The following is a 27,523-nucleotide window of genomic DNA, read 5'->3' as shown; positions in this document are numbered from 1 at the left end:
CAGTGATGCGAGCAAAAGCGCCTGGAGGGAGAGTGCGGGGGCGACTGGGACCCTGTATGTGCCTCAGCGAGCGGGGGCATCTCCAGCCTGGGCAAGGGCACTTACACCAGGCGGACATCCAGCAGCCTGAAGCTACAAAGCATCCACCTGCAGAGGCCCTGATTATTTTGCCCCAAACGTTATATTTTGGAAATATCAAACAGTACAGAGAATGGTACAATGAATACCAACACTCCTGGACTCAACAATTAACACTTTATTACGTTTGCCTTGCATTCTTTTTAAATTTGTAAACATTAAAACATCTTAAATACTTCAATATGGCTCCTTTAATAAGAATAATCGCTAACAACCATCACCACAGACAGAGAAATTAACAATTCCCTAATGTCATCCAATACCCAGTCATTCAAATTTTCAACTGTCCTAAAATATCTACTTCCTAATTGGTTTTTCCAAATGTTTTACACACTGCATTTGGTTAGGCTCCTTAGTTTTGATTTGCTATTTTGAATTTATATTCACAAGAAGTTGCAAAGATAATATCCTTCAACTAGTTTCCTCCTATGGGTACACCTTAATTATAGGTTAATTTAAAAAAAGGAAACTGATATTGGTACAGTGAGTGTGTACACTGCCATGCCATTTTATCACGAGTAGCTTCGTCTAACCATGATCACAATCAAGAAACACAACTGTTCCTGGAGTTCTCATCATGGCGCAGTGGGAACAAATCCGACTAGGAACCATGAGGTTGCAGGTTTGATCCCTGGCCTCGCTCAGTGGGTTAAGGGTCTGGCGTTGCCGTGAGCTGTGGTGTAGGTGGCAGACGCGGCTCGGATCCTGCGTTGCTGTGGCTGTGACCGGCAGTTGTAGCTCCAATTGAACCCCTAGCCTGGGAACTTCCATATGCCTCAGGTGCAGCCCTAAAAAGTGAAAAGAAAAACAAAACAAAACAAAACAAAAAAACACAACTGTTGAATACACTAAGACCTCCCTAAATGCTATCCCTCCCTCTTCCCCTGATCCCTTCCACCATTTCCAACCTCTGGTAACCACTAGTCTGTTTCTCATCTCTACGCTTTTGTCACTTTAGAATATTACATAAATGTAATTATACAGTATATGATCTTTTGAGATTGGATTTTTACTCAGCATAATTGAAATGCACTTGAGTCACTGCACATAATACGAGGTCATTCCATTTTATTGCAGAGAAATAAGTATTCCATGGTGTAGATATACCAGTTTCCACCTGTTGAAGAATACTTGAATTACCTACAGATTTTGACTATTACAAATACAACTGCTACTAACAGTCACATACAGGTTTTTGTGTGAACACAAATTTTCACTTCTCTGAGATAAACACTCAGGAGTGCAAGTACTGGGTGGTATGATAAGTGCATGTTTGGTTTTATAAGAAACTGCCAAATTATTCCCCAGAGTGGCTGTAACATTTCTCATTCCCGGCAACGTAAAAGATCCAGTTCCTCTGCACCCTTGAAATCATTTGGTGTTAATAGTACTACTTTAAAGAAAGCTATTCTGATAGCTGTGCAGATTTTTAACTGGCACTTCCCTAGTGGCTAATGTTGTTTAACATCTTTTCATTTGCTCATTTACCATTTATACTTTGGTGAAATGTCTGTTCACGTCTTTTGCCTATTTTCTAATTGGGTCTATAGTTTTAAGAATTCTTTATCTAGTCTAATATGATCCTGTGTTGGATGCATGATTTGCAAATATTTTCTTCCAGTCTGTAATGCCTTCATCCTCTTTAGTCTTTTGCAGAGAAAATTATTTTATTTTGATGAGGTTCAATTTATCATTTTTTTCCTTTTATGGAGCATGCTTTTGATATAACGCTGAGTTCTTCACTTAGTTCCTGATTTTTTATTTTTTGCCTATAGATATCCAATTGCTGTAGCATCATTTGTTGAAAGGCTATCCCTCTTCTACTGAATTGCTTTTGCACCTCCGTCAAAAATCAATTGGGCATTTGTGTGAATCTACTCCTGGCTCAGTATCTTATGACTCTTTAGGATTCTTCAAAAACAAGCCCACCATACACTTTTTACACTTTTCATTATGGAAAATATCATACATAAACAAAAGCAGTACAATGAACTCTCAATACTCAACCAGCATCAACAATTATCACCCCTCCTTTTTGCATTGTATATTTTTGAAGAATCTAGTGCAGTTTCCGTACACAGTATCCCAGTTTCTCAATCTCTTGCTCGAGATGCCTTTCATATTGTTCCTCTGCCTCCTGCAGTTCCTATAAACTGACAATCATGTCTAAGAAGCTTGTTAAATTCAAGTTATACCTTTGGCTTACTGCATTACATGCAGAGGCACATTATGTGAGTTGTCTCAGTCTTAAAGATGTTACATTTAGTTAAAATGATTAAGAGGCAAATGCCAGCTCTCTCCATTGTTAAAGTAGACCTTTCCCTTTGTACTTATTACATAATCTGGGGTGATTCTTTAATATGGAAATAAGGCATCTTCATATTCATTACCTCATAACAACTTGGTGAGGTAGATATTATTCCTCCTGTTTAACAGATGAAGCAATCAAGGTTCCAAGAAACGAAGGCATTTGTCCAAGGAAGAGTGGCAGAATCTAACTCATATCCAGGACTTCAGACTTTTAACCTGGGCCCCTTCCAGTTTTCACTCCTGCCCTTTCAGTCTAATGAGGAACCAGCCCTCAAGGAACTTTGGGGTTGAATTAATAACACTTACTATATCAACACACCACTTCAATGCTTCTAGTATTAGAAAACACAATCCTAATATTAAGGTATTTATACTCCAGCAAATTAATTGGAGTTTGGAGAATTACAACATAAAATTTTCAAATCAAGAGTACAGGAAAGGGAGTTTCTGTTCTAGCTCAGTGGTAATGAATCTGACTAGTATCCATGAGGATGCAGGTTTGACCCCTGGCTTTGCTAAGTGGGTTAAGGATCTGGTGTTGCCATGAGCTGTAGTATAGGTAACAGAGATGGCTTGGATCTGGCATTGCTGTGGTTGTGGTGTAGGCTAGCAGCTATAGCTCCAATTTGACCCCTAGCCTGGGAACCTCCTATATGAGGATCTTAAAAAACAAAACAAAACAAACAAACAAAAAAAAAAAACAGGAAAATTTAAATATACAAATGCAGAAAAGGGCTTTAGTTTGTGTGAAAAACTTATGTAGTAACTTGAATGCTGGGACCGAATGTTGTTTCTTGAGTAACAAGGTACTCGTATGTAAGTACTGATGAAATGTTGATTAGAATTGAGAATGACAGTAGCAGGAACAGTCAGTTCAGGCGCTGGGGTTAAGGATTTTCTGCTGTCAACAAGGAAAGCAACATAGGACTGTCCTTCAATTTTGACACTCGACATCTGCTAGGTTTAAAATTCAAAAGTTGAAAAATAAATTGTTTTTCTTGACATCATGTTAATGGCTGGACATACAATTTTTTTTCCTGAATCCGCAGCATGCAGAATTTCCAGAGCCAGGGATCGAAGCTGCACCACAGCAGTGACCCTAGCCACAGAAGTGACAATGTTGGATCCTAAATCCAATGAGCCACCAGAGAATTTCTGTACATACTATTTAATAAGCCAACATTTCTCCATTAAAAAACCTAGGTATATTACCTATTATCTCCCTTAAACATTTTTAAAGCTGTTTTTAAAAAGCCTTTTCAGAGCACTAAATTCTGAATTAGCTATCATACTTCCTCTTCCTATAAAAACAAATCTTTTGAGGTTCATGAAGTACTAATATTAAATTAACGAACAAATATTAATTATGCCATGTTCTAGATTTTGACCATATCTTTTATGCAACTTTACAATTAAATTATTTCATAAAGTACCTTCACATGATCCTTTCACTTAATCTTCACAACACCCTATGAGGTAGGCATTATGTCAGTATTTGACTGACAGAGAAACTGAGACTTAGAGGATAATTCAATAACATCGCAGAGCTAGTAAGAAAAAGGACACAAACCTTGGTTTTCTGATTCCAAATCTAATGTTCTTAAGTTGTCCTCAAACAGCAGATTCTTGCCCATGGAATTCCATGTTTGATATGCCTTAATCACAGAGGTCTACACAGACTCTCTGTAGCAGTAATACTACCTATAAAATGTACTCTATCTATCTATATATATATATTTCAAAAATGTCCACTTTTTAATACAAAGATATTTTTGCTATCATTTACAATGACATTATACATCTTATAAAACATAATCCAATTTCTTGGAATCTTTAATTGCTCCAAGGTCCTTTTCTAGGGTCATAATAAATGGTCTAGAATAGAGTATCTTTTAACTACAATTTATGTTTTTAAGTCTTGAAAGTCTAGATTAACTTTCTTCCTCATGTAACATACTTGTCTATAAAAGGGTCATGATTTTTCTCCTTATAAAACTCATATGCTACCCTTTATCCAACAGTTACCCAAGTAGGCAGGGATTCTATTCCATTTTACAAATACTAGATTTTCTGAATCTCTGTCTTAGACTCATGGGCATTGTGGAACCAAGAGAATTCCTCCATAGAATGGATTTTCTGTTGAAGATGAACATTTGAAGCCTGAGAGAATTCTTTTTCAGACTCATCGCATTCACAGTTTTTTTCATCTGTATGAGTTTTTTGATGTACACTAAGGTTTTTTCTTTGCCTAAAAACTTTACTACAATCATTACAGCCATATGGTTTCTCCCCTGTGTGTATTCTCTGGTGGCCAACTAAATTCCTCTTAGAAGTAAAAGATTTTCTACACTTTTCACACTCATATGGTTTTTCCCCAGTATGCATTCTTTGATGTACAACAAGATTTTTATTCTGACTGAAGTCTTTTCCACACTCATTACATTTATAAGGTTTCTCTCCGGTATGGATTCTTTGATGGACCATAAGATTTCTACTAGAGGTAAGGACTTTTCTACATATATGACATTCATAGGTCTTTTCCCCACTGTGAATTCTTTGATGTTCAATAAGATTTCTGTTGTAAGTAAAGCCTTTCCCACACTCATTACATGCATAGGGCTTCTCACCAGTGTGGATTCTCTGATGGGCTATAAGGTTTGAGCGGTAACTGAAGACCTTCCCACAGTCATTGCATTTATAAGATTTTTCCCTTGTGTGAATCCTCTGATGTCCAATGAGGCTTTTTTTCAGAATGAAGCATTTGCCACACTCATTACACTCATAGGGTTTCTCACCACTGTGGATTCTCTTATGCTCAATGAGGTTTCTGTTAGAACTGAAAGCCCTTCCACACTCACTGCATTCAAAGGGCTTTTCCCCGGTGTGGATTCTCCGATGTACGAGCAGGCTTGAATTATAACTGAAAGCCTTTCCACAATCCTCACATTTGTAGGCTTTCTCCTGTGTATGGAGTTTCTGATGGACCATGAAACTTTTGCTCATGATGAAAGTTTTTCCACACTCTTGACACTCATAGGGCTTTTCCCCATTGTGAAGTCTTTCATGGTCAATGAGGTTTCTGTTAGAACCAAAGACCTTGCCACAGTCTTTACATTCATAGAGATTCTCTCCAGTGTGGAACCTTTGATGTAAAATGAGGCTCTTTTTCAGAATGAAAACTTTCCCACATTCATTACATTCATAGGGCTTCTCCCCATTATGGAGTCTCTGGTGGTCAAAAAGGTAAGCACTCTGAGTGAAGGCTTTCCCACATTCAGTACATTTATAAGGCTTCTCTCTGCTATGCATCCTCTTATGGTCAATGAGATTTGACTTGGAAGTGAAAATCTTCCCACATTTTTTACAACCAAAGGTCTTCTTTTCTGTGTGAACTCTCTGGTGTAAGAGGAGGCTTTTGCTTCGAATGAAAACTTTCCCACATTCTTTACATTTATATGGGTTCTCTGCACTGTGCAGCCGCTGATGGTCAACAAGGTAAGTGGTCTGGGCAAAGGTTTTTCCACATTCGTCACATTTATAGGGTTTTTCCCCAGAGTGGATTCTCTGGTGCAGAATGAGACTCTTCTTCAGGATGAAAGCTTTCTGACACTTGTTACATTTATAAGGTTCTTCACCTTTGTGGAGCCTCTGGTGGTCAATGAGGTATGCATTTTGAGAGAAAACTTTTCCACACTCGTTGCATTTATAAGGTCTCTCCCCAGAATGGCGCCTTAGATGTATAATAAGGCCTGAGTGCCTATAGAAGCCCTTTCCACACTCCTTACACTTATAAGGTTTCTCCCCAGTGTGGATTCTCTGATGGTTTAGAAGGTAAGCACTTTGAGAGAAAGCTTTCCCACATTCATTACATTTATAAGGTTTCTCCCCAGAATGGTTCCGTAAATGCATTAGAAGGCTTGAGCGCTGAATAAAGCCTTTTCCACACTCCTTACATTTATGAGGTTTCTCCCCAGTGTGTATTCTCCGATGGTTTATAAGATGGGAGATTTTATTGAAATGTTTACAACATATATCACATTTATAAAACTTCTTTCCTTCAGTACCTATTAAGCTTTCAGAAAGAGCTGAATCTATAGACAAGCTGTCTCCAAATTCCTTCCACTTCTGGCTTCGTTTTTCTGGTGAAGTCCTTTTCTTCCTGTCTCGTTCACACAGGGAACCTTTCTTCAATGTATCTCTTTCCTTTGTTTCATTTCCCCACTGACTTGTCGAAATGTGCCATTCACATTCTTCCCCAAAGTCAAGAACCTGGGGAACACCTCCTTGAAGTCTTTTTGATGTTCCTTTCTGAGAATCTGCTCTTTGAGATATGCTTGACTTTGATGTCACTTCCTCATTCTCGGCCATGGTCTCCCATTCTGATAAAAGGAATATAAAACGCAAATGTTGTCATATCCCTGTGTTAGTGAGAACAAGATCTTCAAACTGCTAAAACAAGCTAGAAGGATACCTTTATATTGATACAAAAAAAAAAGCTTTTCATTAATGAAAGTATAAAGCAGAATGCTACACTGACAGAAAGTTGTAAACAAATTAACACAGAATTCATTCCGAGATACTTCTAAGCTCTTTGCCTTCAGGGAGCAGATGGGAAAATATAAAGGATGCTGAAAAAACAAATGTAAGGAAGAACCAAAGAAAGAACATGGGATCTTATGTAGGTATTCCACTTCTGAGGCTCAAGAAGTTGGATGGAACAGAACCATTTGGCTTATAAAGAATTATCTTTTTATTTTCCTCATGCTAGGAAGATGGGAATTAAAAGAAAGAAAATATACCTAAAAACTCTAAAGGCAATCTTTAATTCTCAAAGAGTCAAGTGCATAAACACTTTTTAATTACAAAGGAAATCTTTAATTCTCAAAGAGTCAAGTGCATAAACACTTTTTAATTACTTTAAAGCAATTAACCTACAGAAAGAAGATCCATTGTGGAGTTCCCATCATGGCTCGGTGTTACCGAACCCAACTAGTATCCATGAGGATGCAGGTTCGATTCCAGGCCTCGCTCAGTGGGTTAAGGATCAGTGTTGCTGTGAGCTGTGGTATAGGTTGCAGATGTGGCTCAGATCTGGCGTTGCTGTGGCTGTGGTGTAGGATGGCAGCAGCGGCTCTAATTCAACCCCTAGCCTGGGAACTTCCATATGCCACGGGTTTGGCCCTAAAAAGACCAAAAAAAGAAGAAGAAGAAAAAGCAACTTAATGCTTAGAATTCATATACAATTCCCATTACTCCTTTTAAAGTTGAGAAATGGAAATTTTAAAATTAATTTCACAAAAATATCACGTCTGTGTTAGACTCCCTCAATTAGACAGAAAAGAAATACAGAATGAGAAGAAAAAAATTAGAAACATTAGACATTAAAAATCATGAATACATCTATAAAATAACGAGGCTGAACTAATTAACCTCCTTTCTACTCTAACATAATTTCCATATAACACAATATTTTAAAGTGTTAAACTATACATATTTTAAATGTTTTAGAAACTTATTTTCATCATTCAAATGTGAAGAGAAATTATGAACTAGTTCCCCAAGTTATGTAATAAGTAAAATTATGTAAAGAGTAGTAACATTAGGAGTTCCCGTCGTGGCGCAGTGGTTAACGAATCTGACTAGGAACCATGAGGTTGCCGGTTCGATCCCTGGCCTTGCTCAGTGGCTTAAGGATCCGGTGTTGCTGTGAACTGTGGTGTAGGTTGCAGACGTGGCTCGGATCCCGCATTGTTGGGCTCTGGCGTAGGCCGGCGGCTACAGCTCCCATTTGACCCATAGCCTGGAAACCTCCATATGCTGCGGGAAGCGGCTCTAGAAAAGGCAAAAAGACAAAAAAAAAAAAAAAAAAAAAAAAAAAGGAAAGAAAAAATGGAATACCACATATTGATTTTAACTTCCGCTAACCCCAAAGTTATGATTAAAAAAAAAAAAAGAGTAGTAACATTATATTCTTTTTATTAAATATTATTTTCTATTCGAGTATAAAAAAACTAATCTTCTACTTAAATAGAAAAGACATGGGAAAGGAGTACAACTATTTTATTTCATTATGAACTTCTTTAGGTTCATGAGAGGGTGAGAATGGAAAACTTTGCAATAAATGTTAACTTGAAGGACGTTCTTAGATCAGGCCCTCATTCCTCATCTCAGTTTCCCATCTCACTGGGTTTTGGGTAGAACTGCCAATCACACTACTCTGCTTCACTTGGCAGTAAGGATGGGCATGTTGTCCCAGGCCTATCCAGTACTGCTACCCCAGTTTCTTGTCTATAATGATTAGATCAAAATGGTTTCACAATTTTATGATGCTGGTGGAAAGGTAGGTTCTCTTTCTTTAAGGAAACAGAAGTATTTTAAAGACCAGAGTGTTACAAATACTTAAACTAAGATGGAATATGGTTAAGAAATGAGTTCCTGCTGTGGTACAGCAGGTTAAAGATCTGGTGTTGTCTCTGTGGTGGTGCAGGTTTGATCCCTGGCCTGGTACAGGGGATTAAGGATCCAGCGTTGTCCCTGCTGTGGCTCAAGTCACTGCCATGGCATGGGTTTGATCCCTAGCCCAGGAACTTCCACATGCCACAGGTGCAGCCAGAAAGAAAAAAAAAAAAAAAAATCAGACTATGTATGGGCCTACTGAGCTTTAAAGGACCTAGCAGAAAAACGTCAGAATGATAGAGGAAGCTGGTCACTTTCTGCAACCTTTGATGAAGCCTGAAAGAAAAAACAGGCTTCCTTACCTCCAATCCTCCACACTTCTCTAGTCCATGTCCACTCCATTGCTAATTATATTTCCAATAAGTATACTTGATCATGCCACTCACCTGTTCAAAACAAACAACCCTTCACTGCCTACAGGATAAAGCACGAATGACCAGAATAACCCAAGAGACAGTGTCACTTTTTGTTAGTACCCTTCATGCCCACAGACTCCAGGCATGGTAAACTATACACAGAAGCCTAAGTATGTCGCATTTTTGCTTGCTTCTCTATCAATGCCCATGCCCGTTTCTCTTCCTGAATTGTCCTTCCTCTGCCCGACTTGCTACATGCCCAAACCTACAAGCTTAAAAACTAAATAAAAAAAGTCAACCCCTCTAGAATTATCACTGATCTTACAGAAATAAAAAGGAGTATAAGGGAATACCACGAATGATACTATGCCAATAAACTGAACTTAAGACAGAAACCAAACTCCTAGACAGAAACTACTAATATTGACTCAATGAGAAATAGAAAATCTAAATAGTTGTATAATAAGAAACTGAATCAGTAATGAAAAAATTACCCACAAAGAAAAGCCCAAGCCCAGATTGTTTCACTGATGAATTCTACCAAACATTAAAAGAATTAATACCAATTCCTCACAAACTCTTCCAATAAACAGAAAAGGTGGTAACACTTCCTAACTTGTTCTGAGGCCAGTATTACCTAGATACCCAAACCAGGCAAGGATATCACAAAAAGAGAGAAAACTACAGACAAATATATCTTATGAATACAGATGTAAGAATCCTCAACAAAATATTAGCTAACTAAATCCAACAACACATAAAAAGAATTATATACCATGACCAAGTGGGATTTATCATAGGAATATAAATGCTGGTATGACATCAGATAGTCAATCAATGTAATACACCATATCAATAATATAAAGGACAAAACTCAAATAATCTTCTCAAAAGATGCAGAAAAAAGCATTTTGCAAAATCTGAAACTCCTTCATGATAACAATACTCAACAAAGTATAAATTGAAGGGAACTTTCTCAACCTGATAAAAGATACCCATAAAAATTTTATTTATTTATTTATTTTGCTTTTTAGGGCTGCACGCATGGCATGTGGAGGTTCCCAGGTTAAGGGTCAAATCAGAACTACAGCTGCCAGCCTACACCACAGCCACAGCAACACAGCATCTGAGCCACATCTGTGGCCTACACGACAGTTCATGGCAATGCCAGATCCTCAGCCCACTGAGCGAGGATAGGGATCAAACCTGCAACCTCATGGTTCCTAGTTGGGTTCATTACCACTGAGCCATGAAGGGAACTCTGCTACAAAAAATTTAAAGCTAGTATCATACATACATAGTGATGAATCTGAGCTGCAGCTGCAACCTATGCCACAATGGCAATGCTGGATCCCTTAACCCACTGCACAGGGCTGGGGATCAAATCCACACCTTCATAGCAACCTGAGCCACCACTGATTACTCCAAAGCCTTAACTCACCGAGCCACCAGGGAATTCTGGTACTTAATATTTCTTGAATAATTTCCTTCAAATTCTACTCCAATCTCTTAAACAAACATATACAAGTCTTTCACATATTGAAGAAGTATGTACAAGCTATCTGGGAGTCTGCTTTTCTACCAGCTTATCAATGCTCAGAAATCAAGTGTCACAGTCTACCTCCACATCAACTGTCATATTTGGTAGTGTCACAGACTACCCCCAGATCAACACACCATAGTTTGCATACTACTTTGTCTTTAGGAATTTAGTTGTACCCAACTTTTTGCTGGGACTATCTTAAGACATATTACTTGTTTTCTCTTTTTCTGGGCCATTTTCTTTTTTTTTTTTTTTCTTTTCTTTTTTTTGCTATTTCTTTGGGCCGCTCTCGCGGCATATGGAGGTTCCCAGGCTAGGGGTTGAATCAGAGCTGTAGCCACTGGCCTACGCCAGAGCCACAGCAACGCAGGATCCGAGCCGCGTCTGTGACCTACACCACAGCTCACGGCAACGCCAGATCGTTAACCCACTGAGCAAGGGCAGGGATCGAACCCGCAACCTCATGGTTCCTAGTCGGATTCGTTAACCACTGCGCCACGACGGGAACTCCTGGGCCATTTTCTTAAGGTATTCCTCTCAAATCAGAATTACTAGGTCAAAGGAGACAAACACTTTAGTATCTACTTGCCCAACGTCTCAACAACATTGCAGTTAGAACATATCTTACTTATTAAAGTTGATTCAAATTTCTCTTTCCTCAAAGAGCTAGAATAAATAATGAATTTCATTTTCTTCTTATTTTTTAAGTTTAACTCTAGACCCATCTGAAATTTATTTTGGCTTACAGCATGAGGTATGGATCCATGGTGAGTGTTTTTCATAAAATTAATCAATTAACCCATAAAGCATGTTTTAAAATTCCTAAAAAAAATAAAATAAAAGGATTACTGAGTAAACAGTATTAGAATTAATGAAAGCTACTTGGGTTAAAAAATAAGTAAATAGGGAGTTCCCATTGTGGCTCAGTGGATTTCGAACCTAACTAGTATCCATGAGGATGCGGGTTCAATCCCTGGGCTTGCTCAGTGGGTTAAGGATCTGGCATTGCCGTGAGCTGTGGTATAGGTTGCAGACTTGGCCTGGATCCCGTGTTGCTGTGGCTGTGACATAAGCCAGAGGCTGCAGCTCCAATTCGAACCCTAGCCTGGGAACTTCCAAATGCCGCAGGTGAGGCCCTAAAAAAAAAAAAAATCAAGTAAATAAACAAACTGGATTCCTATGTCATTCTGCATATCAAGATAAATTTTAGATGGATTAAAGCTTAAACATAAAAATGAAACAATGAAAGTGTCTGAAGAAAATACAAGGGTGATTAAAAAAATAATTTTATGGGGAGTTCCCGTCGTGGCGCAGTGGTTAACGAATCCGACTAGGAACCATGCATGAGGTTTCGGGTTCGGTCCCTGCCCTTGCTCAGTGGGTTAACGATCGGCGTTGCCGTGAGCTGTGGTGTAGGTTGCAGACGCGGCTCGGATCCCGCGTTGCTGTGGCTCTGGCGTAGGCAGGTGGCTACAGCTCCGATTCAACCCCTAGCCTGGGAACCTCCATATGCCGGCAGGTGCGGCCCTAAAAAGACAAAAAACAAAAAAACAAAAAACATAAATAACACTCAAAAGGCAAACAAATAGGAAAATGTACAACATTTGACAAGGATTAGCAGTTCTAACAAAAAAATGTAATAAAGATATACGAGTAAAATGACCAATAAATATGTGAAAAGATTTGAACCACACTAACAAAGAAATGAAAGAAAAATAAACAAAAGATAGTATTCTTCATCTAGCTAGCAGAGATTTAAAACACTGACCAAATCCTAAATACATATAGGGGAATTGGGTCTTCTTGTAAGTATAAACTGGCACATCACTGATAGAAAGCAGTTTGGTAACATGTATCAAAATATAAAATCCACAAAACCTTTGACACACCACACCACAGCTGGGATACTAAAAGACATACTCTCGTAAGTGTAAAAATACACAGTAGAAAATACTACAATTAAAAAAAAATTTACTAAGGTTGCTGGGTATGAAATAAACACACAAAAATTCTTATTTTCATATATGCAAACAATTAGAAAACCTCAGAAATGAATCCTATACCAAAGATCAATGTAGGAGTTCCCGTCGTGGCGCAGTGGTTAACGAATCCGACTAGGAACTATGAGGTTGCGGGTTCGATCCTTGGCCTTGCTCAGTGGGTTAAGGATCTGGCGTTGCTGCGAACTGTGGTATAGGTCGCAGACGCGGCTCAGATCCCAAGTTGCTGTGGCTCTGGCGAAGCCCAGCAGCTACAGCTCCGAATAGATCCCTAGCCTGGCAACCTCCATATGCCGCATGGGTGTGGCTCTAGAAAAGGCAAAAAAAAAAAAAAAAAAAAAAAGAAAAAGAAAAAGAAGAAAAGAATCAGTGTAACCAAAAATGTGCAAGATCTACTTGAATGTAATTTTAACCCAGGCCTGAAACAGACAAATGCATTATGAACAAATGGAATGACATATGGTATTCTTGAGTGGAAATTCAGTATCATAAAGCTGTCACTGTAAAGCATGATACTGAGACAATGAAATACAATGCAGTCATTTAAACTAATACTATAAATCTGTATTTCAGCCCAAATTAGATAGTCCATTAGCTAATGCCTCAGTTTTCAATGTCTATTTCTCCAAACTCCTACTTTTCTCTTTAGAGTCCGGCACAAAGCTATCCCCTTCATGGGCCTTTCCTAAACCCCCAAGAATGGTACTGGTTGCTTTGTCCTCTCCATTTCCATCACAAGAGGCTTATGACACTTTAGTACCAATTATTTTACTCTGCCTTGTTTATTCGTTCTATGTTCATCTCCAAAATCATGCTACTTAAGGGCAGAATCACATCATTTCCAAAGTTGCCATTATATGGTAGGTTTTTAATGTTGGAAACATAAATGGCTAATAGTTTTTTGTTTTTTGTTTTTTAAACTTTTTTCCTCTTTTTTGGCTTCCCTGAGGCATATGGAATTCCCGGGCCAGGGATCAGATCTGAGTCACAACTGCAAACTACACTGCACTGGTGGCAACATTGGATCCTTTAGTTCACTGTGCTGGCTAGGGATTGAACCTATATTCCGCACTGCAGAGATGCTACCAATCCCATTGTGCTACAGCTGGAACTCCTAACATTATTTTTTAAAAAAAATACTCTTTCCTAAGAGTATTCCCATTGTGGCTTGAGGGTTAAGAACCCAATGTAATGGGTTATGGATCTAGTGTTGCCACAAGCTGTGGCATAGGCTGAAGACTTGGCTTGCATCTGGTGTTGCTGTGGTTGTGGCCTAGGCCTGCAGCTGCAGCTTGGATTCAACCCCTAGCCCAGGAACTTCCATATGCCACAGGTGTGGCTATAAAAAGAGAAAAAAGTCTTATTACTAATAAAAGAATTCCACTTGAGAATAGATATTACAACTTAAAAAATTATATTAGCAGCAAGTTAAAAGAAAGGGATTCCTCAATATCAATGAAGGTGGAGTCAAAGGAACATTCTTATGTACGGTTGGTAAGAGCACAAAGGACTGAGATCATTATGGAAAGCAATTTGGCAGGATGAAGCAAGAGCCTTGAAACAATTCTCTTTGGCCTAGCAATTCTACTTCTAAAAATAATGAAAAATTAAAAAAAAAAAAAAAAACCTTAGGCACAGAGGTAGATGATTATGAAGGCAATTATTTAAAATAAAAAAAGTGGCTAACTGGAGATCCTGTTGTGGCGCAGTGGAAACAAATCCAACTAGTATCCATGAGGATGTGGGTCTGATCCCTGGCCTTGCACAGTGGGTTAAGGATCCGGCAATGCCGAGAGCAGTGGTGTAGGTCATAGATGCAGCTCAGATTTGGTGTTGCTGTAGCTCTGATTCGACCCCTAGCCTGGGAACCTCCATATGCTGTAGGTGTGGCCCTAAAAAAAAGAAAAAAAGAAAAAAAGAAAAGGCCAACTAAATTATAAGCCAATACAGAAATTATTTTCAAATAATCTGTAATAATAGGTGAGGTGAATGCAAAGAAAGCAAGCTATAGGCGTTCTCCTGTGGTGCAGCAAGTTAAGGATCCAGCATTGTCACTGCAGCAGCTTGGGTCACTGCTAGCACAGGTTCAATCACTGGCCCGGGAACATACTGTGGGCATGGCCAAAAACAAACAAACAAAAAAACCCCCAAGATATAAAGCTGAATATACACACAATTTAAAACAATGTAAAAAAACCCAAAAAACAAAAACCCTCAAACATACAGAAAAAGCCAGAAAGGTAACATATTGAAAGTTGGACAGTAGTTGCTTACAAACAGTGGGCTTTAAAAAGTTTTTTCTCTCCTAATATTCTGTGGTTTCCAAAATAATACTACTTTCATAATCAGAAAACAAAAGCTGATGAAAGAAAGATACGAATTATGGGAAGAGAAAGTCCTTACCTAAGGAAGTCACAGTTCCATAATTCTCCAACATCACATCCCAGTACAAGGCCCGCTGAATTGGGCCCAGACATGCCCATTCCTCTGAAGTGAAGCATACTGATACCTCCTCAAACATCACCAGTTCCTGAAATAACATGTGTGAGATTATCATTGCCCAGGAGCTCCCATACTGAAAGGTCCCTTTCACTTCTGTGAGGCCATGAGGTGGGCAAGGGATATCAGGGAGACATAAGGAGAGCCCACATGAAGTCTGCCTTCCAATAGAATGGATCTTGATTTAGAGACAGGAACTGCCTGGATACCAAAGCACAAGGATGAGAAAGGGGATACTTCAGCCACAGTTAGGTAGTGCAGTTAGGGCCTTAAGAAGAAAAGAGGATGCAAACCTTACCTGGGGCTGGGCTGTCAGGAGCATGAGAGCCATTAATTGATTTCTTGGGTTCTCTTCCTGGGAAAGGGCAGAAGCTTCAGGGGCAGGAGAATCTGAAGGAGAAAAGCTGCATATGAGATCACTGTTGTTCCTGCCTATGACTTCAAGTCTAATATCTTTATCTTCTATAAACAAGGAATTAAAAAAGACTCAGGGAGTTCCCGTCATGGCTCGGTGAGTTACAGTGTCCATGAGGGTGTGGGTTCGATCCCTCGCCTCACTTAGTGGGTTAAGAATCTGGTGTTGCCACAGCTGTGGTGTAGGTTGCAGATGAGACTCAGATGCAGTGTTGCGGTGTAGGCTGGTAGTTGTAGCTTGGATTTGACTCCTGGCCCAGGATCTTCCATATGCTGCAGGTGTGGCCATAAAAAAAGAATGGATAAAGGATCAGGAGGACCCAGGAAAGGATAAGAAGGAGAACAAGAAAAAGTTTGGCATCATAAGAGATTCATACGCAGAGGAAACAACTATCTGGGAGCAGAGGGATGAACCATAGTAAGAGTCTGAACAAAGTCCAAAGCCAGAGCCACTGAGTAAGTACCATGTTGAGGATCCTGGAGCAAGTTGAACACCACTGGGTCAGTAAGAGGATTTGAGTGAATTTCAGCTGATATGTGGCTGCCTGTGGCTGCAGGAGGAAGGGCTATTCCTGGAGTGCTCATGCCCTCCTGGAGAGTGTCCGGATTCTGGACAAGGACTGGAACCTGGGAACAAGCAGAAAAAAATAAGCTGGCATTCCTTGTTCCTCCAGAAAATGGACTCACCTAACCACCATGGACCTCTTTCTGCTCGTAATCTAATAATGTAAGGTGAGCATGACCCCCTCAAGTATGGAGCATCCAAAGAGCAGTAAACCTCTGCCTTGAGAACAATGGAGCTGCCCTCTAGCTCCACTCATGGCGCTGGTGAGCTCTCCCAGAGGAGACTGAACAGAACAGTGGAAACAGCAGCCAGACCTGGGTGTGGGTTAAGGAGGGAATGAGAAGCAACAAGCAATTAAGAGCATTGGGTTTTAGCTTCAGACCTGATTTTAGATTAAACCCAGGTTCAATACACTCTTCTACTTATTCACCTATTTACTTATGCCTTCCTGCTCCAAGAGAAGGAACACTAGAGTAGAAGTCTAGACATTTGGCAACACAGTGAACCTATTCCAGCCCCCATTTTCTTAACTCTCTAATGAGAAACATGGATTAGTAATTAGTACCGAAATACATAACTCCTAAATTCTTCATTTTTATGATTAAAGCAAATGAGCCCATCCTTGGTGCCACTCCCAAGTTTTTAAGTTCTATTTCAGACTTCTTATATAGAAATATTTCTATACATTTAGAATGGACAAACGATAAGGTCCTACTGTATAGCACAGGGAATTATATCCAAATTTCTGGAATAGACCATGATGGAAAAGACTAATAAAAAAAAGAATGGGAGTCCCAACTGTGGTGCAACAGGATCAGTGGTGTCTCCATAGTGCCAGGATGCAGGCTCAACCCCCGACCTGGCAAAGTGGGTTAAAGATCCAGTGCTGCCTCAGCTGTAGCATAGCTTGCAACTCTGGGTCAGATCTGATCCCTAACTGGGAACTCCACAGGCCTCAGGGTGGCCAAAAAAAAAAAAAAAAAAAGATATATATGTATGACTGAGTCATTCTGCTGTACAGCAGAAACTGGCACAACATCAACATCACTACAAATCAACTATACCTTAATAATAAAATAAAGAAATGTTTCTAGTGGGCTCTAGACTGACAGAAAGAGATCTGACACACACTAGAAACTATATTAAGATCCCAATTTAGGAGTTCCCGTCCTGGCTAAGTGGTTAGCGAATCCGACTAGGAACCATGAGGTTGAGGGTTCAATCCCTGGCCTCGCTCAGTGGGTTAAGGATCTGGCAATGCCGTGAGCTGTGGTGCAGGTTGCAGACCACGGCTTGGATCCAGTGTTGCTGTGGCTCTGATGTAGGCTGGCAGCTACAGCTCCGATTCAACCCCTAGCCTGGGAACCTCCACATGCTGTGGGAGCAGCCCAACAAATGGCAAAAAAGACAAAAAAAAAAAAAAAAAAAAAAAAATCCCAATAACCAAGGATATAAAATTTTATCAGAGGCAAATATCTCAAACCATAAGGTACACATGGTAAGGGCTTGCCAGATCTAGGAAGCTTCATTCTTGCTCTCCCACTGCCTTTTATACCCCAAGCTTAAAATATCACTCCATACAGATGTATACATACAATACATAAGCTTCTGTTTAGAGGCGCACTTACAAACATTATGTTCTTCAGGTTCTTAAACCAAACTAAGCATTAGCCAGCATTATCCAGGGAGATAAAGCACAGTGAATGCCTTTTTGTTGATTGTGAATTGGTCCAAAGACCCCCAAAAGAAATCCATTTCTCTGCGAAGATATGCTATGGTCTGAACAGGTCATGAACCTGCTTCAAGGAGCATCAGGGTTGTTAATGTGTTATTAACTGTTCATGAAAAATCAAAGTATCATCTTCTAGCCTAGCCTGCCCTGCCTCAATTCTCTCCTTCTGTCTACTCCAAACTCTTTCCCCTTCCCCTTTCTCACTTTTAGTCCTGGTCCCTCGAGGTCTTTCTGCAGCTCCTCTACCAGGGCGACGGCCTCCTCACCACTTCCAGGGCGATGGATCTGCACCCAGGTCCTTATCTCTCCAGGCAGGATGCTCAGGAACTGCTCCAGCACCAGCAACTCCAGGATCTGAGCCTTGGTGCGTGCTTCTGGCCTCAGCCACCGGCGACAGAGCTCCCGGAGCCGGCTCAGCGCCTCCTGGGGTCCAGATGTCTCGTGGTAACGCAACTGTCTAAAATGCAGGTGGGAGGTCTCCCAAACAGAGGAGCTGCTCCCTTGGAAGCTGGTTCCCCATTTCCAGATATCGTCCTTCCCTTTAACAAGACCCTCTTGTCTCAGAGCATTGTGGGCCCAATTTTCTCTTGTCATTGTTGTCATTTAAGAAAAGATCCTCTCCAAGGCCCCTCAATCCTTGCTTGACTTCTTCCTTAGAGCTTGGAGAACATCGTCTACAAGACCTCAAGAAATCATTGTTAAAGTTTACCCAGAGAAACAACCACGTTTTCCAGACCCCAGTTAGCTCCCAGGAATGAAGAACATCTCCCTGAATACAAAGTATAGGCTCTGGACAGTGCCTCCGACAGAAGCCCCTGCCCAAAGCTGTAGAGATACTGACACTTCTGCTACCCAGACCACTGCTGATACCAAAGACATGAAATTCCTTTGGTCTTTATTTCACAGCTTCTGCTCCACCTAATTACAATAAATCCTTTCTTTCCAATCTAACAATGGGCACCCTAACTACTCCTGTGTGACCTTGAACAAGTGACCTCACTTTTAAGTCTCAGTTTCTTAACCTGTAAAATAGAGGTAACAATTCCTATCTCAAAGGCTTAACGTAAGAATCTGATGTGAAGTACATTTCAAGTTTTTGAACAGTGCCTGGTACATGGACTCAAACGGTAATCGGCATCTTTCTGTAATGAGCATTCTTTCCTATGCTCTGTAGAGACAATAAGTAATCATATTAATTCTAATACACATGAGATAAAATTTCAGCTACTTCTCAATTGACAAAGGCTGAAAAAGTTCTGTGTAATTTTACTGTACAAACTTTTTTTTTTCTCCTTTTTCAGCCACCCCTGTGGCATATGATCCAAATGGCACCTCCACAAAAACAAGTCAGATCATTATCCCACTGTGTCACATAAATGCAGATGGGAGGTCTCCCCAACAGAGAAAATACAGGAGAGAAAAACATACTTTTTATGTACTCCCATACATACTTTACATTACCTGAAAATTGTTCACTCTGCTAATCAGAATTTTTGGATAAATTTCAGTAAGCTTTCATTATATAGAATATAGGCTTCTGCTCTCTAGAATTTTTTTTTTTTTAAGGGCCGCACTCATGGCATAGGGAGGTTTCTAATCTAGGGGTCAGATTGGAGCTGTAGCCTCCAGCCTACACCACAGCCACAGCCACGTGGGATGCGAGTTGTGTCTGCGACCTCCACCACAGCTCACAGCAACGCCGGATCCTTAACCCACTCACTGAGCAAGGCCAGGGATCGAACCTACGTCCTCATAGATCCAAGTCAGATTCATTTCCACTGAGCCACGACAGGAACTCCCAGAAAACTTTTGTTTTTAAGAAATAACATTTTTCTCATTATAAAACAAAAAATCTATAAAACCAGAAAATGCAAAACCAGAGAATAATCATTGCTATTGTTCTGGACTATTTCCTACAGTTCTTTCTCTATGTACCAATTTGGATCACAAGATTGAACCCAGCTGTAGTGCACTGGAATTTGCTTTTCACATACATTATGTTGTGAACATAATATCTAATATTCTCCATCATTGTTTTTAAGACTATATGAAGTTCTTCATACTTAAGTAGTCCTGTTGTTAGACATTTAGGTTATTTACAATTTTCTCTTATTAAATTATACTGCATTAACTATCCTTGCTAATTAATTTTTGGTTACATCTCTGCTCATTTCTTCAGGAAAAATTCCCAGAAAAGAAATTGTTGAGGAGTTCTCATTGTGGCTCAGTGAAAACGAACCCAACTAGGATCCAAGAAGTTGCAGGTTCAATCCCTGGCCTTGCTCAGTGTGTTAAGGATCCGGTGTTGCCATGAGCTGTGGTGTAGGTTGCAGACGCGACTCGGATCTGGCATTGCTGTGGCTGTGGTGTAGACCGGCAGCTGCAGCTTCCATTCAACCCTTAGCCTGGGAACTTACCTATGCTGTGAGAGTGGCCCTAAAGAAAGCACACACACACAAAAAAAAATTGTTGGGCCAAAAGGTATAAATAGTTTAAACTTTTAAGGCTATAACAGTTACATCACTATCAGTGACATATTAGAATGTCTCATTAACTTTACTTAATACATGGACCTTAAAGGTTACAATGGAGAGAAGCAGAAACAAAAAGATAATTTCAATATAATATGTAAGTACAATTAACAGGAGGATATACCAGCACAGTAAGAATTCACAAGCCTAATTTTGGGTTGGGGTTTAAAGAAAAAATAAAAACATCACTGGAGTATTAGGAAGAAAGAAACTGTAATTTCAGAAGCAAGGGAGTGACAACACATATGGCTCTGTTAGAAATGTGTTTTGCAAATCAGAGAAAGGAAGTAAGCTTTAAAGTAAGGTCATGGAAGTAGAGTGAAGAGGTAAAGAGAGGCAAATTCTAAAGTCTATTGAGAGGCAGAACAAGAAGATGACCATGTACTATAAGTAATAAGCAACAGTAAAGAGGTTTTACTTTACATTTTCCCTCATTGTTTTTTAACATAGGTAATACATTCACTTGGTTCAAAATTTAAAATTATAAAATGCATACTGTGTAAAGTCTCCCACTCCCCCATTAGTTTCTTATCTAACTATTTATGTACTCCCCCATTATTTGCAGGAGAGACGTCCCAAAACCACCAGTGGATGCCTGAAAACCAAAGATGGTACTGAATCCTATATATACTATGTTTTTTCCTATACACACACACATATACCTACGCTAAAGTTTAACTTATAAATTAGACACAGTAAGAGAATACTGGAATAGCCAGCACCACTACTCTAGCACTTTGGGACCACTATTAAGCAAAACAAGGGTTACATGAACACAAACACTTTAATACCATGATAGTTGATATGATAACTTAGATGGTTACTAAGTGAGTAACAGACAGGTAGCATAAACAGCATGGATATGCTAGAAAGAGAAGATTTATACCCCAGGCAGGACAGAGTGCGATGGTGCAAGGTTTTATCATGTTACTCAAAACAGTGAGGGATTTAAAATTTATGAATGGTTTATTTCTGGAGTTTTCCACTTATTTCCAACTGCAGCTGAACACAGGAAAATGAAACCAAGGATAAGAGGGATGATTGTACTGCTATCCCCTGCTTTCCCATAGTTCAATTTATGTTACTTCACTTTTATGCAAGACCGATACCTTAGCACCTGTTTTCACTAGCCAAAAGAAATCCAAAGAAGATATTGCTTTTACACAAAAAGTCGAAAAGTTAAAAAAGTGTTCAGCATTTGTTTTGCAGGGAGCTGTTACAGAGGCAGCTGTATACCTCAAGTAGTGAGACTGACCCCACTAAGCTCCTTCCCTGGGAACTATGCTCAGCAACAAGCCACCATAGTTTTAAACTATGTCTATGAGCATTGTGCTTTATTTAGCTTTACTTTGTGCATCTGTCAGCAACACTTGCCCTAAGATAACTGTTTTTTTGCTTTATGACATTTCAGTTTATGAAAGGTTTCGTAAGAACAACCTACTTTCAGGAGTTCCCGTCGTGGTGCAGTGGTTAATGCCTCTGACTAGGAACCATGAGGTTTCAGGTGCGGTCCCTGCCCTTGCTCAGTGGGTTAAGGATCCGGCGTTGCCATGAGCTGTGGTGTAGGTCGAAGATGAGGCTCAGATCTCGCATTGCTGTGGCTCTGGTGTAGGCCGGTGGCTACAGCTCCGATCAGACCCCTAGCCTGGGAACCTCCAGATGCCATGGGAACGGCCCTAGAAAAGGCAAAAAGACAAAAAAAAAAAAAAAAAAAAACCAACGGACTTTCAGATATTGGTGTAAATCTGCAGTCTAAATAAATAATTAAGTAGCAATGGGGATAGAACAATTGAGAAAAACTGAACAAAAGAGTAGCAAATCATTGGAACAGAATAGAGAGCCCAGAAATAGACCCACATGTATATAGTCAATTGATCTTTGATAGAGAGTCAAAGCAATACAAAGGGGCAAAGATAGTCTTTTTGGCAAATGGTGCTAGTACAACTGGACAACAAGTGCAAAAAAATGAATCTAGACAGACTTTACACTTTCCAAAGAAATTAACTCAAAATGGATCACAGACTGGAGTTCCCACTATGGCACAATGGAATTGATGGTATCTCTGCAGTGCAAGGACAAAGGTTTGATCCCAGGACCTGGCACAGTAGGTTAAAAGCTCTGGCACTGCCACAGCTGTGGCACAGTTGCAACCTACATGGCAGCTGTGGCTTGGATCTGATCCTTGGCCCAGGAACTCCATACAGTCAAAAAAGAAAAAAGGATCACAGACCTAAATGTAAAATGCAAAACTATAACCCCCCCCCGAGAAGATAACCTAGGAGAAAACCTGGATGACCATGGATACGATGACAGTTTGTTTTTTTTTAAATTTTATTATTTTTTGGGGGGGGGGTGTCTCAGTCGTGGCATGTGGAAGTTCCCAAGCCAGGGATCAAACCCATGCCACAGCAGTGACCCAAGCCAATGCAGTAACACTGCCAAATCCCCAACCCACTGTGCCACAAAAGAACTCCAGTGGTAGCTTTTTAGATACACAAAAAAGGCATGAAAATGAAAGAAACAATTAATAAGCTGGACATCATTAAAATTAAAGGCAATGTCAAGAATGAGAAAGATAAGTCAGAAACTAAGAGAAAATATCTGCAAAAGACATATATATGATAAAGGATTATTATCCTTTGTATATTCCATACAAAGAACTCTTAAAACTCAACAATAAGAAAACATACAACTTGGAGTTCCTACTGCGGTACAAGGGGATCAGGGGCATCTTGGGAGCACTGGGACTCAGGTTCGATTCCCGGCCCTACACAGTGAGTTAAGGATCCAGCGTTGCTGCAGCTGCAGCTGAGGTCAAGACTGCAGCTTGCATCTGATCCCTTACCAGGGAACTCCATGTGCCGCGCAAAGTGGGGAAAAAAGAAAATTTGATTAAAATATAGTCCAAACACCTAAATAGACACCTTATCAAAGAAGCTATATCCAAATACCTGCGTGAAAATATGTCATCAGGAAAACCATTAAACATTCTATTATGCGTAAGATACTATTACACAACTATTAGAATGCCCAAAATCTAGAACACTGGCAACACCAAATGCTGGTGAGGATGTGGAGCAACAGGAACTTTCATTCACTGCTGGTGGGAATGCAAAATGGTACAGCCACTATGGAAGACAGTTTGGCAGTATCTTACAAAACTAAATATAATCTTACCATAAATTCTACCAATCATGTTCCTTGGTATTCACTCAAAGGAGGTGAGGACATATGTCCATATGAAAATCTGCATGCAGATGTTTACAGCAGCTTTATTCATAATTGCCAACACCCAGAAGCAACCAAGATGTCCTTCAATAGGTGAATGGATAAACTGGTACATCCAGACAATGGAATCATATTCACTGGCAAAAAGAAACAAGCTATTATGCCGTGAAAACATATGAAAGAAATTTAAATGTGTATTACTAAGTGAAAGAAGCTAATCTGAAAATCCAATATACTGTACAATTCCAACTATATGGCACTGTGGAAAAGAAAAAACTATGGAGACAGTAAAACAATCAGTGGTTGCTAGGGGTTGGAGAAGTGAGGTATGAACAGACAGAGAAGATGAAAAAACTGGATTTTTTGAAACTATGCTGTATAGTAAAATGGTGGGTACATTATACATACCATCATATATATCTGCCCAAACCCATAGAATATACAAACACAGAGAGTGAACTCTTATGCAACCCATGGACTTTGGGTGATTATAACATATCCAGACAGGTTCACCAGCTGCAACAAATGTACCATTTTTGATGGTGGATGCTGACAGTGGAGGAGGCCATGCAAGAGTGGGGACAAGGAGTACATGGGAAATCTCTGTGTTGTCTGCTCAATTTCCCCATGAACCTAAAACTGCTCTGAAAAATAAAGTCTTAGAGTTCCCATCATGGTGCAGTAGAAATAAATCCGACTAGGAACCATGAGGTTGTGGGTTTGATCCCTGGCCTCACTCAGCGGGTTAAGGATCTGTCATAGCCATGAGCTGTGGTGTAGGTCGTAGATGTGGCTGGGATCCTGCGTTGCTGTGGCTGGGGCAGGGGCCAGCAGCTACAACTCTGACTTGACCCCTAGCGTGGGAACCTCCACATGCCTCCGGTGTGGCCCTAAAAAAGCAAATAATAAATAAATAATGAAGTCTTAAAAAAATGAAAAAAATAAAGTCTATAAGTAAATTAATAAAACCTGGGAAAGGAGTTCCCTTCATGGCTCAGTGGTTAATGAACCCGACTAGCATCCATGAGGACGTGGGTTCAATCCCTGGCCTTGCTCAGTGGATTAAGGATCCAGTGTTGTTGTGAGCTGTGGTGTAGGTTGCAGACGCGGCTTGGATCCCACATTGCTGTGGCTGTGGTGTAGGCTGGAGGCTACAGCTCAGATTTGACCCCTAGCCTGGGAACCTCCATGTGCCGTGGGTGCGGACCTAAAAAGACAAAAGACAAAAAATAAAATGAAATAAAATAAAATAAAACCTGGGAGAAAAAAGATTTCTAAATAATTTTCTACTGTAAATTATAAGAATTCTATTAACTGTTAATTTGCAGATAGATACAAATAACAAATCCTTCAACATATATTTTGTTTGCTTCTCACAAAAAGTTTGTGAGCTTCACGTTAAAAGGAACAGAAGAAACCTCAGAGGAGCTAAGTGATTCACTGATGGCCACTCAACTAGTTTGGCTGTGGGAGCATATTCTGAACGTCAGTGATTCTAATCCCCAAAGTCTAAAATAACTGCACTTAAGAAAAGACTAGGGAGTTCCCATTGTGCTCAGTAGAAATCAACCCAACTAGTATCCTTGAGGATGTGGGTTCAATTCCTGGCCTCACTCAGTGAGTTAAGGATCCAGTGTTGCCATGAGCTGTGGTGTAGGTCACAGACACAGCTCAGATCCCACGTGGCTGTGACTGTGGCGTAGGCCTGAAGCTGCAGCTCAAATTCGACCTGGGAACTTTCATACCCTGCAGGTGAGGCCCTAAAAAGCAAAACACACACACACACACATATACGAATATGAATGAGTGGGTCACTTTGCTGTACAGCAGAAACTCGCACAACATTGTAAATCAACTATACTTTAATTTGAAAAAAAGACTTCTGTGCCATTTGCAGCAACATAGACAGACCTAGAAATTATCATACTAATTTCAAGTCTTAGTAAGACAAAGACAAATATATGAGATCACTAATATGTGAGATCTAATTTAAAAAATGATACAAAAGAACTTACAAAACAGAAACAGACTAAAAGATTTAGAAAGCAAACTAATGGCTACCAAAGGGGAAACATGGTGAAAAGGGATAAATTAGGAGGTTGGGACTAATATATACAAACTACTATATGTAAGACAGGTAAGTACCTATATGTAAGATAGGTAAGTACTACTATATGTAAGATAGGATCTACTCTATAGTTCAGGGAAATCTACTCAATATTCGGTAATAACTGATAAGGAGAAGAATCTGAAAATGAATATATATCTATGTATTTGCATAACTGATTCACTTTACTGTACATCTGAAACACAAAACTGTAAGTCAACTACACTCCAATAAAAATTTTAAAATAAAAAAAAAAACTTTAGAAAGACTTCTGAAAGCCAAACAACTATTCTAAAGCAATGGTTCCCAAACAACAGTTCATTATAAAGCTTTAATCTAACAAGATGTAAAAGCAACAAAATAACAACAACAACCGTACATAGTCACTGACAGGTTGGCAACAACCTGTTTTGCAAACGACGCCATTTAGTGTTTAGTGTGGAAATATATTCTCTGAAGCAATGGTGGTATGGGAGGTCTCAGTTTGCTTATTAAATACCATATAACAAAATTTAAAGATGGGAGTCTGCCAATTCCTTAAGAAAAACGAAAACCAAAGTCCCCATAAGCCTGGGAGCCCCTGCTCCTCGTACATCTCAACTGTCAGCATCAGCCTCAGAAAAGACTGAGAAACCGCAGAGAGGCCTAAGCTGGGGAACCTGGCTACTGAGGGCGCTGTTCTCAAAGGGACTGTACATTCTACTGATTCGAGGACCGGTCCACAGACACAAACACAGACTCGGGGGCGCTGTCTTCAATACCTTCCCCAAGCCGCAGTCAAGGCATCCACCTCAACACCGAGCTGAGAAAGGAAGGAGCTTGGGGTCTGGGCCGGCGAGAGGTGCGCTCCCCTGGAGAGCTCAAGCCGCACCACGGGCCGCCCTACGCGCTGCCAATCCGACCGGAGCCCACCTCGCTCACCGGGGCTCCCGCGGCGGCTCCAGCCTTGGGGACCGCCGCCTCGGCGCCGGGACGCAGGGAGATGACACCAGAACTGGACGCGACGAGGGCCGAAGCCCAAAATAATGGCTGACCCCCGAGTACCTACACTTCCGGTCGCTCACGCCCCTACTCCCTGTCCCGGCTCTCTAGGAAGCTACATCTCTATGGTTCCTAGCTTTGCCCTTTGAAGGTAAGGAAGGGCGGGGCTCCTAGGCTCTTGAGAAGCTGTAGTCCAGACTGCAGAGGTCAATCACAGGGTCCAGGTCAGCCAGAGGCTTGTTGCCTCCTGAAGGACTTGGAGCTTTCTGTTTCACTTTGCATTTAAACTGACATTGGTAGGGAGTAATTCCTTATGTCTTCATGGGTCGCTTTTCCAATCTATTCTTGAACCTAGGGCAGTTCTCATATTAAGTAATAATATGGTTTATACATGACTCCCTTGGGAATTTGCTTACTGTCATGTATCTCTCACCCAAATGATTAGATAATGGAGTTTTGGCGTTAAATATTAATCAAGGTGCAACTGCAAGGTCCTATACAGATGGGGGGAACACCACCTCCCTGGAATGAGTAGGTCATTGGAGTTGCCCATCATCCTGGGTAAAGTTGGATCTGTGTAAAGGAAACTTCAATCCTTTAAGTTTAGATTTCTGGAATTGTCACCCCTATAGGAGACAGACCCAAAAGAGACTCCAAAAGGGT

The 27,523-nt window shown here is 40.2% G+C and overlaps 1 protein-coding gene across 11 annotated transcripts; it reads right to left on the bottom strand.

The window, feature by feature from the left end:
• ZNF197 (zinc finger protein 197) lies at positions 237-26,956 on the bottom strand. Of its 11 annotated transcripts, XM_021071730.1 has the most exons (8): positions 26,792-26,922; positions 23,722-23,909; positions 18,218-18,696; positions 16,181-16,343; positions 15,601-15,692; positions 15,207-15,333; positions 9,207-9,290; positions 1,187-6,827 (listed from the first exon to the last, which is right to left on the bottom strand). In XM_021071730.1, the coding sequence occupies exons 3-7, from the start codon at positions 18,614-18,616 to the stop codon at positions 9,253-9,255; spliced, it is 819 nt and encodes a 272-aa protein (XP_020927389.1). In that variant the 5' UTR covers positions 18,617-18,696; positions 23,722-23,909; positions 26,792-26,922; the 3' UTR covers positions 1,187-6,827; positions 9,207-9,252. The 11 variants fall into 11 exon arrangements, with proteins under 11 accessions (XP_005669493.1, XP_020927387.1, XP_020927388.1 ...); XM_013981532.2 differs by lacking the exon at positions 9,207-9,290 and having other exon boundaries at positions 239-6,827; positions 26,801-26,943; XM_005669433.3 differs by lacking the exon at positions 9,207-9,290 and having other exon boundaries at positions 239-6,827; positions 26,792-26,925.

This window comes from Sus scrofa, chromosome 13 (genome assembly GCF_000003025.6).
Source record: "Sus scrofa isolate TJ Tabasco breed Duroc chromosome 13, Sscrofa11.1, whole genome shotgun sequence".
Lineage (NCBI taxonomy): Eukaryota > Metazoa > Chordata > Mammalia > Artiodactyla > Suidae > Sus > Sus scrofa.
The sequence above is the reverse complement of the archived record's forward strand: the minus strand, read 5'-3'. Positions and strand labels throughout refer to the sequence as shown.

Excerpts from the sequence above, each read along its gene's own strand:
- ZNF197 (XM_013981533.2), bottom strand. The coding sequence starts at position 18,616 with ATGACAACAATGACAAGAGAAAATTGGGCCCACAATGCTCTGAGACAA. Across the intron at positions 16,344-18,217 it reads TCGAGGGACCAGGACTAAAA|GTTCCAGTCCTTGTCCAGAA; the intron begins GTGAGAAAGGGG and ends GCTTGTTCCCAG. Across the intron at positions 15,693-16,180 it reads GCTCCAGGATCCTCAACATG|ATTCTCCTGCCCCTGAAGCT; the intron begins GTACTTACTCAG and ends TTTCTCCTTCAG.